The following is a 12,987-nucleotide window of genomic DNA, read 5'->3' on the forward strand; positions in this document are numbered from 1 at the left end:
AAAGGTTTTTAGAGATGAAATCAAAATGTAATTGAAAGACTTGCCTACGAAATTTACTGAACTGCCTTCTTCAGCTAATGAAGCTTTGGATTTAGGAATATGCCATAAATCCACCATTAAAAGACTCACTAAAACTGCATCAGACTTGCAACTTCATATGGAGTCCTGGGAGGATAGGAGTAGAATGGATAATTTATGACTGAAAGGAGCTCCGGAAAACAGGTATGAAAGCCCTTTTTGTTGACTTTTAAGCGTGAATGCAAACAGCATACAGAGAATGCATGAGGCTTTGGCAACACCCCCCCCCCCGACAGCAACCCTGTGATAAAATAGCAAGAATTAACTTGTATACTGCCCTATACCCGCAGGTCTCGGGGCACCTCACAGGATAAAATTGCAGTATAAGAACACAAAATACATAAAATAAAACAAAAAACAACCCAATAACACCCCCCAACACATTTTAAAAGGGCAAAGGCTTGGTTAAAGAGGAATGTTTTTGTCTGGTGCCTAAAGGTGTATAATGAAAGCGCCAGGAGAACCTTCCTGGGGAGAGCATCCCACAAGCGGGGAGCCACTGCAGAAAAGGCCCTGTTCTCGTGTTGCTGCCCTCCAGACTTCACGTGGAGGAGGCACATGAAGAAAATGGCACATTCCTCCTTCAAAGAAGCAGTTAAGAAAGTAGCAAGAGAAGGAACAGAATTTATCATGGAAGGGAAGAAAGTACGCTACAAAAAAGAAACCTCAAAAAATACTACCCTACATGGCTGCTGGAGTGAAATACAAATGGGGCTTCCCTTTTAAACTTATTTTGCAGATAGCAATACTGTACTGATAGGGCTCAGCTAAAGGAAAAGTGTATATGCGATATAAGACTGTGACACCAGATGGCGCTGTGGAGTCCCATCTTTCCCTGCCTGATTTCCCTGTATGAGTTTACAATGCATTTAACTGAATCGCTTCTTTGACATCTCTAGATCCAGCCATCGTCACCATTCTGGCTGAAGCCAAACTAGCATTGGGAACAACTGGAGTTCCAATACACAGAACAGGTGGAGGAGAGAAACACGGAATATGGATGGCAAGGGAGGTCAAAGAGAAATAAGAAACCTAAGAGTTTCTTAAAGAAATTAGAAACATCATTCTTCTGCAAACTGACTGGTTTGACTTTTAATTTTTATAACTATATCTCATATATTATGCTAAGTGGAGAATATGGCAAGGGGGGAGTGAAGGAAAGCTGAAACTGGCATTTATTTTATCTTTGCAAGAGAAAATTCAATATTCTTAACATATTGAGCTGTTTGAAGTTGGGGCAGGGAGTGTGAGCTGTCTTGCCCCCTGTTCATATGCCATGCCTGTGGACTCTTAAATGTGATGCTCTGTTGCACAGGTGTATTAAATTCCATATAAATTAAAACAGTGAAATCTCAGAAAAAGAACCAACTCTCTTTGGTATCACCAGTAATGCTGGAAGATGTAACTAAAGTAATTAAGAAACTTAAACCACACAAGGGACCTTGAATCTCTTGAAAGGGTAGGTTGGATTGGTTAAAATAATATTACCAAATATATATTTATATTTGTTTCAAACCCTATCTGTTTCAACAAATACTCTTAAGGATATGGTCAAAAAAATGATTGTAAGCTTGAGTCATCACAGCAAGAGACCTGGTCTGCGCCTAACTGTATTATATCAACTTTCTCAGAGAAGGGTAAATGGGTCTGCCATACCATGATGTGGCTCATATAGAGAATGTCATTAGTATGATATTCAGTGTAAAAGAGAAGATTTGGATGCAACTGAAATTAGATGAACCTGTGCAACACAGAATATCAGGCATCCCATTTTTGAATAACAACAAAACTTTTGTAATGATAACCCATTTGCAAAAGCAGAATTAGAGATCTGGCAATCCTGGATATAAAAATCAGCACCACTTATACGGATTTCCTTTGCGTTCCACCCCTCCTTCGACACGTCTGATAGAAAACTGATGGATATGAAATGGAAAGAAAAATGCTTGTGCAGATTGATTCACTTTTATAAAAATGATGTTTTTCTCACGGCAAATCATGGAAAGAATTGAGGGTTGTAATGTGAATTGGCTATCAGGTGATATGTACTATCTCAAGTCCAACAGCTGAATCTCAAGCAATTAGACCTTTCACACAATTTGAAAAACTGATTCTGAATATCACTGAACACCGCCACCCAAAGAATAATATCGGTTTTATGCAAAATACTCACTGACCTAGCCATTGAACAATGCTTGACTATTAAGCAAAATTGGGGAAAGGACTTAGGCATGGAAATTGTTCCATATGTCATAGATATGTGCATAGCTGTCAACCTTTTTTTTTGTTTGTGGGAAATTCCCTTATTCCAACGCCATTCCCGCTGCTATCCCGGATTGTTAGATACCCTGTAGACTGTCCCCAGGACAGGTGAGGCTGCTGATCCCTTATTTTTGAGGTTGCTGATCCCTTATTTTCAAACCTGAAAGTTGACAGCTAAGAATATGTGAATTGGTGCAACCATTTTGGGAAACTGCATTGGCAGAAATAAGCAAAATTATAAACCAGGATGTACATTGCAACCATGTCTAGGTTTATTAATAATATTTAAATATACAGTGGTACCTCGGGTTACATACACTTCAGGTTACACACTCCGCTAACCTAGAAATATTACATACGCTTCAGGTTAAGAACTTTGCTTCAGGATAAGAACAGAAATCGTGCTCCGGCGGCACGGCAGCAGCAGGAGGCCCCATTACCTAAAGTGGTGCTTCAGGTTAAGAACAGTTTCAGGTTAAGTACAGACCTCCAGAACGAATTAAGTACTTAACCCGAGGTACCACTGTACTCAAATTATCACACGAGGATCTTGTCACTTTTTTCTGGTAGTGGCAAGATTGCCTATAGCATGAGACTAAAAAAGGAAGCTCACCTATAGATCACACAGTGGAAGCAGAATGTATAAACTGCTTTATCTGAGAAGCTAAGAGAATACATGCCCTGAATCGATGCTTCGGATATGGATGGTTTTGTTGAAATACGGCACCTTTTTTTAAATAAAACATTCAGTTGAGCTTCTCGGACGACTGGCGCCCACAAACCGCGTGTATGGATTTATGGGAGAATTTGACACTATAATAGTCTTCTGCTCTGGGGGTGGGTGGGGAGAAACCAATTGTTTTGGTAATATTTGTGTTTATATTCTTTTCTTGAAAATGAATAAAATGCTTTAAAAACCAAACGTGTTTACCTCCCCCCCTTGCTTTTCCCTTAAGGGGTGGGGTTTGAGTGGTCGCCCCTGCCCCCACCCCATGGAGGTGGGGAAAGAGGAGCGGGCCCCCTCTCCTCTCTCTGCGCCAAAGCCCAAACTGGCCTCTGCACCTTCTGGGGGCAACTGGAAAGTCGGCGGCATCAGCATTCGGCCACTGGCCATCATCCTTCTTGAGCTGCTGCTTCCTGGGGCGGGGGGGGGGGGGGCCTGCAACCCTCGCACAAAGCCCCCCCCCCGGCCCCGGAACTGGAGAAGAAGCTGACACCCAGGGTCGGCCTCCTTATCTGTGTCGTCCCCCCACAAGGCCTGCTGCCCCTCCCTGAGCGGTTGTGCCTGTTGCTGCCTGGGTGGGGTCCTTCTCCTGCCTGCTGCTGGGGGCAGATAGGGAAGGAGGCAGCCCCCCCTTGCCACGTGCCTTTCCCCATTGCTCTGGTCATCGTGATCTCGCTGGACTGGAGCCTGAGGCGCCCCCCTTCCTGCGCGGAGACCTCTCCCTGCGCCCTTCTCGGCGTGCGGATGTTTTTTTTGGGGGGCTGTGCTCCCCATCATTGAGTGGAAGCAAAGAACACCTGGGATGGGGGTGGTTTGAGCAGCCTCCCTTTCATGGGCGTAGCCAAGAGGGGGCAGAGAGGGGCAGCTCCCCTAAATCAATAGAAATCCACATAAATGCATAGCTAACGTAGGTTCTGCCCCCCTTAACAAAAGGCCTACCCCCCAACAAAAATGACATGCCCCCTTTACTGCAGTTCCTGCATTGCAGCGGGTTGGGCTTTATGATCTTTGGAGTGCCCTGCAATTCTGCGGTTCTATGCTGTTCTCTCTCAGTAGAGGGGAAAGCCGCAGGCTTGCTGGTCCTTCACTTCCCCGACGTATGAAAAGGCTTGATGGCGAATAAACTCATTTATTACCCAGACTTAACCATCCGGTCCCCGGGCAATATGACATTCCCTACGGACAGCCTCGAGGGGAGCGCCGTCGAGGGCTCCTCCGAAGTCCGTCCAGCCCCCCCAGCCGCCCCCCAGAGAGAGGTGAGGGCGCAGCGCTGCACTTGAAAGAGCCCAAAGCTTTATTAGGAGAGAGAAGACGAGGAGGGCGCCCGGGCGAGCCCGTCTTGCCCTGCCTAGCGGTGGCAGGAGGTCAGGACGCGGGCGACGCTGTCCAGGAATTTGTCCAGGGAAAGGAGCAGCGCCGGGTCGAGGGAGCCGCGGCTGTGGGCACCGACGGTCACCAAGATGCAGTGGTTAAGGCACTGTGGGAGAGAGAGGAGAGCGCCAGCGTTAGAGAGAGAGAGCAGGACCCTGGGCCGCCCGACGGGGAGGGCAGCAGGCGTCCGGGGCAGCCTCGGGGAGCGCGACTCACCTCGAAGCTGCTGGGCGACACCCGCAGCTGGAAGGCGTGCAGCTCGCTGAGATGGCCGAGGGCGCCGGGCAGGTCGTCCAGGTTCTGGACGGCGCAGCTGAGCGCGTCCACCACCTTCTTGCCCAGCGCCTTCAGCTGGGCCGAGTCCGGCGAGAGGTCGAGGTGGTGGAAGTAGGTCTTGGTGGTGGGATGCGCCGCCATCAGCCTGCGGGACGAGGACAGGGTCAGGCCAGCGGCCTCGCCGTCGGGGTTCCAGCCTCCACCCTGGGACGGCAGACCTGGGGAGGGTCCCGGAGCCGGCGGGGAGGACTTACCTGGTGAGCACCTCGACGCCCACGGCTTCGGCGTGTCTGCTCACGGGGACCCAGATGGCCCGCACGCGCTGCTTGTCTTCCTCGGTCAGCCCCATCTTGGCAGTGGGGCGTCCTGGGCTCCGCGAGCGCAGGGAACCAGCCTTTAATCGGCGCTGCGCAGCGAGCCTCCGACCCAGAGGTCCCGCCCTTCACAGCTGCGTCTGGGCGCCGCAAGGAGAGGCCTTGCGTGGGCACCGCTAGCTGGCTGAAGGCCAGCAAGGCGCAGAGGCCCGGTGGGGACGCGCCGTGGCGCCTGGCTCAGTTTCTTCCCCTGTTTTCGAGCGCTTAGAACTCAGCTCCCCCCTTCACCCCCAAGTCGGTGAATTCGTTTATGGGTCATTTTTATCCCTCCCTTTCCAGCAGACTGCCGCTGGAGGCGGCTAAGGCTCAAAGGGAGATGCATCAGACAGGCAAATCAGGTGGACCCACAGACCACAGTCGAGGCCACTTGGAGCCGGCGGGCGCCTGCTTCTCTCCGATGGGTTTTGGGCACCTTCCCCGGAGGGTTGCCGCTTGCGGGGGCTTTTGGGTATGCCTCTGCGAAACACCCCGCCGCCCCCGTCAGCCTAGAAACTCTCCGGGTGACCCGGGCCAGTCACAGTCCACCCAATCCTCTTTGAAAGCCTTCCAAGTTGGTGGTCGTCACTGCCTCTTGTGGGAGAGAGTTCCATGTGCTGCGTGAAGAAGGACTTCTTTTTCTGTGTCCTGAATCTTCCTGCATTCAGCTTCCTTTGGCGTCCACAAGTTCTAAATTAGTGTGATAACAGAGAGAAACTATTCTCTACCCGTTTTCTTCATGCGTAATTTTATAGACTTCTATCATGTCACCGGTCCCTCGTATTTCCTGTAAACAGGGGGTCCCCAAACCCCAGTGTAACCCACCCAGAGGGTCCGTGGAACAACTGTTCCTGAGGTCCTGTTTTTGGGGGGTCGTGGTCTCTCGCAAGAGCACAGCGCCCCAATACGATGCACGCTCCCGCCCCTGCCCCCCCCCCCGCTGCTTCCCTCCACTGATACCTTAAAGCTTCGCAGGGCGCCATCCCCGAGTTACCGCCGCCCTCCCCGAGTCTCTTCCGCAGGTGCCTTCAGCCCGTCTCCCGCGGCCAAGCACCTTGGATCACCCTTCCGTGGAGAAGGGGACAAATATCCTGCAAGGGCCCCCCTTCTTTTAAATGCTGCGTTAGTTTAACCCAGGAATTCTGCTGCCACTCACCGTTCTGCATTCTCACGGACGTTTTTTGCACCCACTGTGCTGCCCACAAGCATGCACGGAAAGCGTGTGCGTGTGGATAGGAATGCAGGTGCAGGCAGCCCACCCTGGACGCCTGTCATAACCGCTACTGTGTTGGTGAAGGGCGCGGGGGACACACGTTGGTTTAAGTCCGCGGCAAAGGCCTCAACTTCCAGGAAAGTCTTGAGGCCTCCACTCCTCGGCACGTGGTGACTCTCCATTTGAGCTCTTCCTTGCCCGCCTCGCTCCGTAGATTATTTCCGGGAAACGCCGCCCCCTTCCTTAAACCAGCTTTTTATTTCAAGTATAAAACTGGAATGATTAGAGGCTTCGTGTTTTGTTTTTGTTTTTTCCCAATTTTTTTATTGATTTTCCAAATTTATAACAAATAGAAAAAGAATATCAAACATACAAACAAAGAAACATTTATCTTAACTGTAATAATTCCACTTTTGTTAACCTTGTTGGGTGACTTCCACAAATCCCTCTGGCTGAGCTTCCATATAAATCATTGTAGCAGTTTTCCAAAACTATTTTCACATAAAATTTACTTAGTCAAATTAACATCTATCTTTCTTTTCATTTAAACTTTAAACATATTATTCTACAACACCACATATTTAAATCCTAGGCCTATCTGATATTCACAAGTAATTTTATTTAAATTGAAATGTATTAAGAAACCAGAAGCCTTTCTACTTGGAATAATAGGTCTGGAATTGCCCAAGAAAGAAGTCAGATTGTTTCTGTATGCCACAACTGCAACCAGAATTTTATTGGCCAAAAATTGGAAAGTACCAACAGTGGAGGAATGGCAGATGAAGATGATGGACTTTTGGGAGCTAGCTGACCTGACCGGAAGAGTCCGCGACCAGAAGGAGAAGGAGTACCAAGAGGAATGGAAGAAATTTAAAGATCATTTAGCCAAATATGTTAGAGGCTTCGTGTTGGTTGCTGTGCTGCTGTTTGTGTTCCTTGAGACCCACCCGAAGAAATCTAGTCCCAGTACTTTGCTGTGCCGGATACCAAATACTGCATAACGAAGGACATCTGTTTAATACCCATCTTGCCAAACTTCCAACAAAGTGAGAGTGACCCCCCCCACACAAAGGGATGTCCCAGACAGTTGATAGGTATGCGTCAGGGACCGTCTGGGTGGGTGACGTGGGCCACCAATTGGGAACCCCTGGTCTACAGTATTCCAAGTGTGGTCGTACCACAGATTTGTGGAATGGCATTATGATGATAGCCACAGTTTTATTTTCCAATGCCTTTCCTAAGTTTACTCGGGAGTCCTCGGAGAGCTATCTCGCGGGGAGGCCAAGGACAAAATGTCCGCATTCAACTGAACTGACTGCTACCCTTCTCTGCCGCCCCCGCCGCCGGCTGGTTTGCTGCGCAAAGGAAAGACCCATTTGACACGGTTTGGTTCGGGCCGGAGCCCCGCGGGGGCGGACGAGGACCTCATCCCGGCTTTCTGGAAGGCACCATCCCTCCCCTTTCCTCGTCCGCCTCCGCTACGCGCGGTTCTAGGGAAAGAACAATGGCCGCAAAGGGGGTGTCAGGACTAGCAAAGGAGGCATGTCATCGCTCAGGGAGAGCCCGACGTAGATGCCCGGCAAGGCCTGTCTGGGGGGAGGCAGCGGGACTTGCGGGGAGGCTGTTCGTGCGCTCCCTCCCGCATCCAGCACTAGCCGTAAGAAGCGATAACGCGGGGAGAAGGCGGAGGCCGAGGGAGAGGCCCCAGGCGGGGCGGGGCGCCCTCAATAAAAGGGCCGCGCGCGCTCCGACGGCACCCGAGACTTTGAGCTGCCAAGATGGTGTTGACCGACGACGACAAGAGCCACGTGAAGCACGTTTGGAGCGTGATCCAGGCCCACGCCGGGGACATCGGCGCCGAGGCCATCGCCAGGTAAGTCCGCCCCGTCGGGCAGGGACCCTCTCCCGGGGACAAGGCCCGGGCCGGGCGGGGGTCGGACCCTCGTCTTCCTGCTCCTCTCCTCCTCCTCCTCTTCCCGCAGGATGTTCGCGGCGCACCCCACCACTAAGACCTACTTCGCGCACATGGACTTGAGCCCCGGCTCCGTCAACATCAGGGCGCACGGCAAGAAGGTCGCGGCGGCCATCGGCGAGGCCGTGGCGCACATCGACAACATCGCCGGCGCCCTCGACAAGCTCAGCGACCTGCACGCCCAGAAGTTGCGCGTGGACCCCGTCAACTTCGCGGTGAGTCTCTCTCGCTCCCCGTCGGGGCTCCGGGGCGGGCGGGATCCCTGCTTCGCTCCGTCCGGGGCCCCGTCTAACGCTCCCCCTCCGCCTCTCCCGCAGCTGCTGAACCACTGCTTCCTGGTGGCCATCGCCGCCCACCACCCGGAGCTCCTCCGGGCCAGCACCCTCGTCTCCATGGACAAGTTCCTGTGCCGCGTCGCAGCCGTGCTGACCTCCAAGTACCGCTAGGCCCCACGAAGCCCAAGCCCGCCGCAGAGGAGCCGCCTCGACGCCGCCCCGCGACGCCCCAAGCCCACAATAAACCTGCTCTTGACTCTCCCTGATCTCTCGCGTCTTCTTGGGCTGACCTGGGGGCGGGCGGGAAGAAGGGCGAGGGGGACCCCGGGGCCTGGACGGCTCTGGCGAGGGAGACCCCGTCCCGCGGGATAGTCCCTAACTTGGCGCTCCTTGAACCCGGGGCACTTGGACCGAGTCGCCTGCTAGGTGGGGGCCCTTGAAAGAGCCGCAGGCACGCGTGGCCTTTGCGGGACAGGGGCGCAGAGTCAGCCCCAGAAGGGCTCCCTCTCCGTGGGGGTCTTTCTTCCAGTTCCCTTCGGGGGACTTGTGGGGTGGGGCTCCCCAGGCCTTTGCGCCCCTGGGATGAAGCAGACGAACTATTCGGAAGGGCCGGTCTCGGCGTGGGGTTGTGCTGGCAGAAGGGTCCCGCCCGGCTCCGTCCAGCCCGAAAGCCCCGCGAGCCACAGCTGCCAGCCCGTGTAGGCAATACGGCCCGGGTTGGATGCAATGGCAGGCAGCTTCCTAGGATCCTGCGCTCGAGGGCAGAGGCAGCTCCCTCACCACGACCTAGCCCACTCCAAGGCGGGGGGGCGAGTGCTAGGGATCCCCTCCACACCCGCACTGCGAGGGCGCGGGAAGAGGCCCGCAAGCAGGAACCCTGCCTGGGAGGGGGCGACTCGGGCTCGGAAACCACCGCCAGTTCCTGAGATCTCGAGAAACCACCAGAGCATTGGGGAAGGGCGCATGGCAAGGGGGGGGGGGGAATCTCCCTATCTGCTCACAGCAGCCAGGAGAAGGAGCCACGCCCAGGGCGGGTCGGGAGGTTTGGGGAGCAGATAAGCAGACACCCAGGGTGCCAACATCTACCCCAACTCCAGGAGGCCTGCGGGGGGGGGATTAGGCGTCTGCTATGTCTACCTTGGCTGTGACTCCCCCCTCGCTCCATGTAGTGCGGCATCCTACCTAAGGGAGCCGCGGGATTTTCCACGCATTTTCCACCAGAGGTAGCGGCGGACACCGGGGGGGGGGCGCGTTGAAAGAGTACACACGTTCACGGAGGCTAAGAAGACTATCCAAAGCCACTAGCAGCAGCAGCTGTGTCCAGCCTCCGGCGTCATAGAACCATTAAGAGACCCCAAGGGTCATCTAGTCCAACCCCCTGGCATGCAGGTGTCCGGGGCAGGGCGCCTCTGAGGAGCAGTTGCTGCGGAGCCCCCTGGGGAGAGCATTGCTCTGGCTTCCAGGTCCTGCGAGCGGGCTTCTTCCCAGGAGGGGACTCTGGCTGTGGGAGCAGAGGCGGGACCCCTTCTTTAGCCGGGGGCCTCTTCCAAGGCTGCCCCGGCCAGACTCCTCTCTCTGGCAGGGCCGGAGACCCACCGAGGGAGGTGTTTTGCGCGGGGGCGCCTATAGCATCCATTTTGCTCCAATGGGCCCAAACTTAATAGTAATTGTGATTGCCGCGTTCCTTTATTTTGCAGAACTCCTCTAGCACCAAAAAGAAGCAATAAATACTGCCTCGTGAGGGTGCAAGCAAGCAGCAAAGGCTTGGGATTGAGGTGGGCGGCCGGGGGGGCGGCAGAGGAGGAATGAGTCACCTTCCTGGCGTCAGCTGTGTGCCAATATTGTTGCAAAGGCCGGGGGCCGCCTCTTCTCTCTGCCGAGCGGGGGCAAGTGTCCAGGGGGGTCCAGGGCTTGCGCTCCTTTGGGGAAATGGCGCGAGGTGGGGGCCGTCGCAGCTTCAAGATAAGCTGTCTATCCACTTATCCACACCTTCAGTCTGCATGGAGGGAGTCCAGATCTTACAGCGCGGTCATCTCCAGCGGGGTTTGTTCCTCGCAGCAGCAGTGCAGCCGGCGAGTCCAAGGCCCCTCTCCTAATTCTGAGCCTCCGTTATTCGGTTGCATCCTCACGGCTAGTTCTTTCGAGTACTAATAATTAACCCCCCCCCCCAGGTGTCACCTAACAAAGGAGTTTCCCTGACTTCATCAACACTTGTTGGTTGACTAGGATTAGAGGCTGATACACACAACTAGGACAATTATATAGGCTTAATTAACTCTCCGCATGCTAATTGCTGATGCTCAGAAAGAAGGTACACACATTCCAATATACACGGATTTTGGTTATATTCTCAAAGTCTGACACACAGTCTTCACACATGAACACTAATTAAAACACCTCAACCCCTTTGCATGATTTATTTGTTAAGAGGGAAACATATAAAGGAGAAAAGTGACCCGAGTCTGTCTGAGCATCTTCGGATATCATTATTGTTCTGGAATGTTATGCTATCTAGTCCTAAAAGCGTCTCCAGATAAGCTGCACGCGGATGGCAATATGACTCCGCTGAAAAAGGCATTTGCTTTCTCACACAACGGGAGGGGGGGAGAAGGATAATTAATGAATAAAATATACGCTCCTACGCATCTTAAATCCGTCAACACTCTTCATCGAGAGACAGCTGTAGAGGCGACGTGGGGCGTGCGATGCAGGGGCGGTGCAGGATCTGGCCTCCACGAAGCTGTGCCACTGTAATTGCTGCCACCATGGCAACAGCAGTGGGCGGGGGGGGGGGATGCAGCCCACGGAGGTTGGATTTACTGCCCCGGTGGATCTTGCTGCCCAAAGTGGTCACTTCGCTTTGCCATCTGGGTTTTCTCCCAACCCTGCCCTGCCCTCACCCCGTCGCAAGCCCACCCTCCACCCCGCGGGAAGGAGCCTGGCTGCCCAGCGCTGGTGGCAAAGGACTGCCCAACACGGAGAAGAGGGGGCCCGTTGAGCTGGCAGGGGCCACCTCGGAGCTTCTGCCTGCAGTGGTGAATCGAAGGGCGCTTAGCCAGGAATTTTGCCCGGAGCGAAGCCTCCAGAGGGCGCCACTCTTAGCCCGTCAATCGTTTGATTGCCTGGGCTTCTCCAACCCCCCCCACTCCTCTCTTTCCCGGGCTCCCTCCCCTGCAGCCCCCAAATCCGTCCTGCCCACCCCCAAGGAGATGCACGAGGCAGTGGCGCCCCTGCTGAGGGTTTTCTCAGCGGCGCCTCAGTCGAACCTGCTCTCAGTTGCGCAGCAAAGCCCCCTCCAGCCTCCCTCGGGAGCATCGGCGTGGGGGTGTCTTGCTGCAAAGGAGTCACTCAGCTGTGGAAGGGAGATGCAGGAGGTCAAGCTGCGTATGAGAGAGATGCCTCAGTTTCCCTTTTGCTGTGGCCCTGCCCCACGGGACCCCGGTTTTGTTTCAGGCCACCCCTGCTCGGTTCCATAAACTCCTCCCCAGCGCCCCATACCAAACCCTATAAAAAGCATGACTCAGAACGGCGGTTTGTACGACCTACTAAGGAAAATAGGACACAAGGAAATAATACACAATGAAATAAAATTCAAAACAGCAACAATTAATTGCAGATTCATTTGGGACCCAATTAAAACAATTTAATTCATTCAATAAAATTGATTAACTTGATCTAGTGATACCAGCTTTAAAATTATAATGCTATAAGTTGCTATACATTATATCTCCTAATACTGTAAAAATGCATAGTTTTTTTAAAAAAAACACTTGTTGTTAACAAGTGATACAATGTGGGCTGGATGAGGTAACTGTTAGGTGGATTTATTTGTAGCTGGAATCCAAAGACGGCTCGCTACTGGTTCCTCATCATCCTGGGGGAAAGTGAGAAGTGGGGGCGCAGGGTTCTGTCCTGGCCCCTTGTTGTTCAACATCTCTATAAATGACTTGGACGAAGGAACTGAGAGTGTGCAAATGTGCAGATGACACCAAACTGGGAGGGGCACCTAATGCTGCGGGAAGACCGACCTTCACAGACTGGAGAACTGGGCCCCGACGAACACAAATGAGTTTCCATAGGGACAAATGTCAGGTCCCGCACTTAGGCAGGAAGAACCAGCTGCGCGAACAAAAGATGAGGGGGATACTGGCCGATTCTAGCAACCGGCATTCTAGCAAGCGAGCTGTCTCCGGCCACGAAGGCAGAGCCGAGCCAGACTGGCTATTAGCCATCAGTCGCCCTTTCCTCCTCCATGACTTGACCCCACGCCATTCTCTTCTAAAGCCACTCAAATTGCTGGCCTCTCCTGCGGCAGCGAGTTCCCTAAGTGAACCGCGCGCCGCCACGCGATTCCCAGGAGCCGCCTCCCGTGCGCCCCACTCCTGCCGCCTCCTCTCCGGCCTCCCTTCCCCGCGGAGCCCGCTCCTTCCCTTGCTGGCAATGGAGGGGCCGCCCCCGGCGCGGGA

The 12,987-nt window shown here is 53.5% G+C and overlaps 2 protein-coding genes across 2 annotated transcripts; one reads left to right on the forward strand and one right to left on the reverse strand.

The window, feature by feature from the left end:
* Nucleotides 1-4,335: 4,335 nt before the first annotated feature.
* LOC310748743 (hemoglobin subunit alpha-like) lies at nt 4,336-6,431 on the reverse strand. The gene is made up of 4 exons (XM_083584594.1): nt 6,218-6,431; nt 4,966-5,751; nt 4,652-4,856; nt 4,336-4,541 (listed from the first exon to the last, which is right to left on the reverse strand). Exons 2-4 carry the CDS (start codon nt 5,058-5,060, stop codon nt 4,413-4,415), a joined length of 429 nt encoding a protein of 142 aa, XP_083440720.1. The 5' UTR covers nt 5,061-5,751; nt 6,218-6,431; the 3' UTR covers nt 4,336-4,412.
* Nucleotides 6,432-7,736: 1,305 nt separating this feature from the next.
* Nucleotides 7,737-8,787, forward strand: LOC310749272 (hemoglobin subunit alpha-A-like). The gene is made up of 3 exons (XM_083585959.1): nt 7,737-8,147; nt 8,257-8,461; nt 8,564-8,787. Exons 1-3 carry the CDS (start codon nt 8,053-8,055, stop codon nt 8,690-8,692), a joined length of 429 nt encoding a protein of 142 aa, XP_083442085.1. The 5' UTR covers nt 7,737-8,052; the 3' UTR covers nt 8,693-8,787.
* Nucleotides 8,788-12,987: the final 4,200 nt, after the last annotated feature.

Source organism: Podarcis filfolensis (genome assembly GCF_964270895.1).
Source record: "Podarcis filfolensis genome assembly, chromosome: 14".
Taxonomy (NCBI): Eukaryota; Metazoa; Chordata; class Lepidosauria; order Squamata; family Lacertidae; genus Podarcis; species Podarcis filfolensis.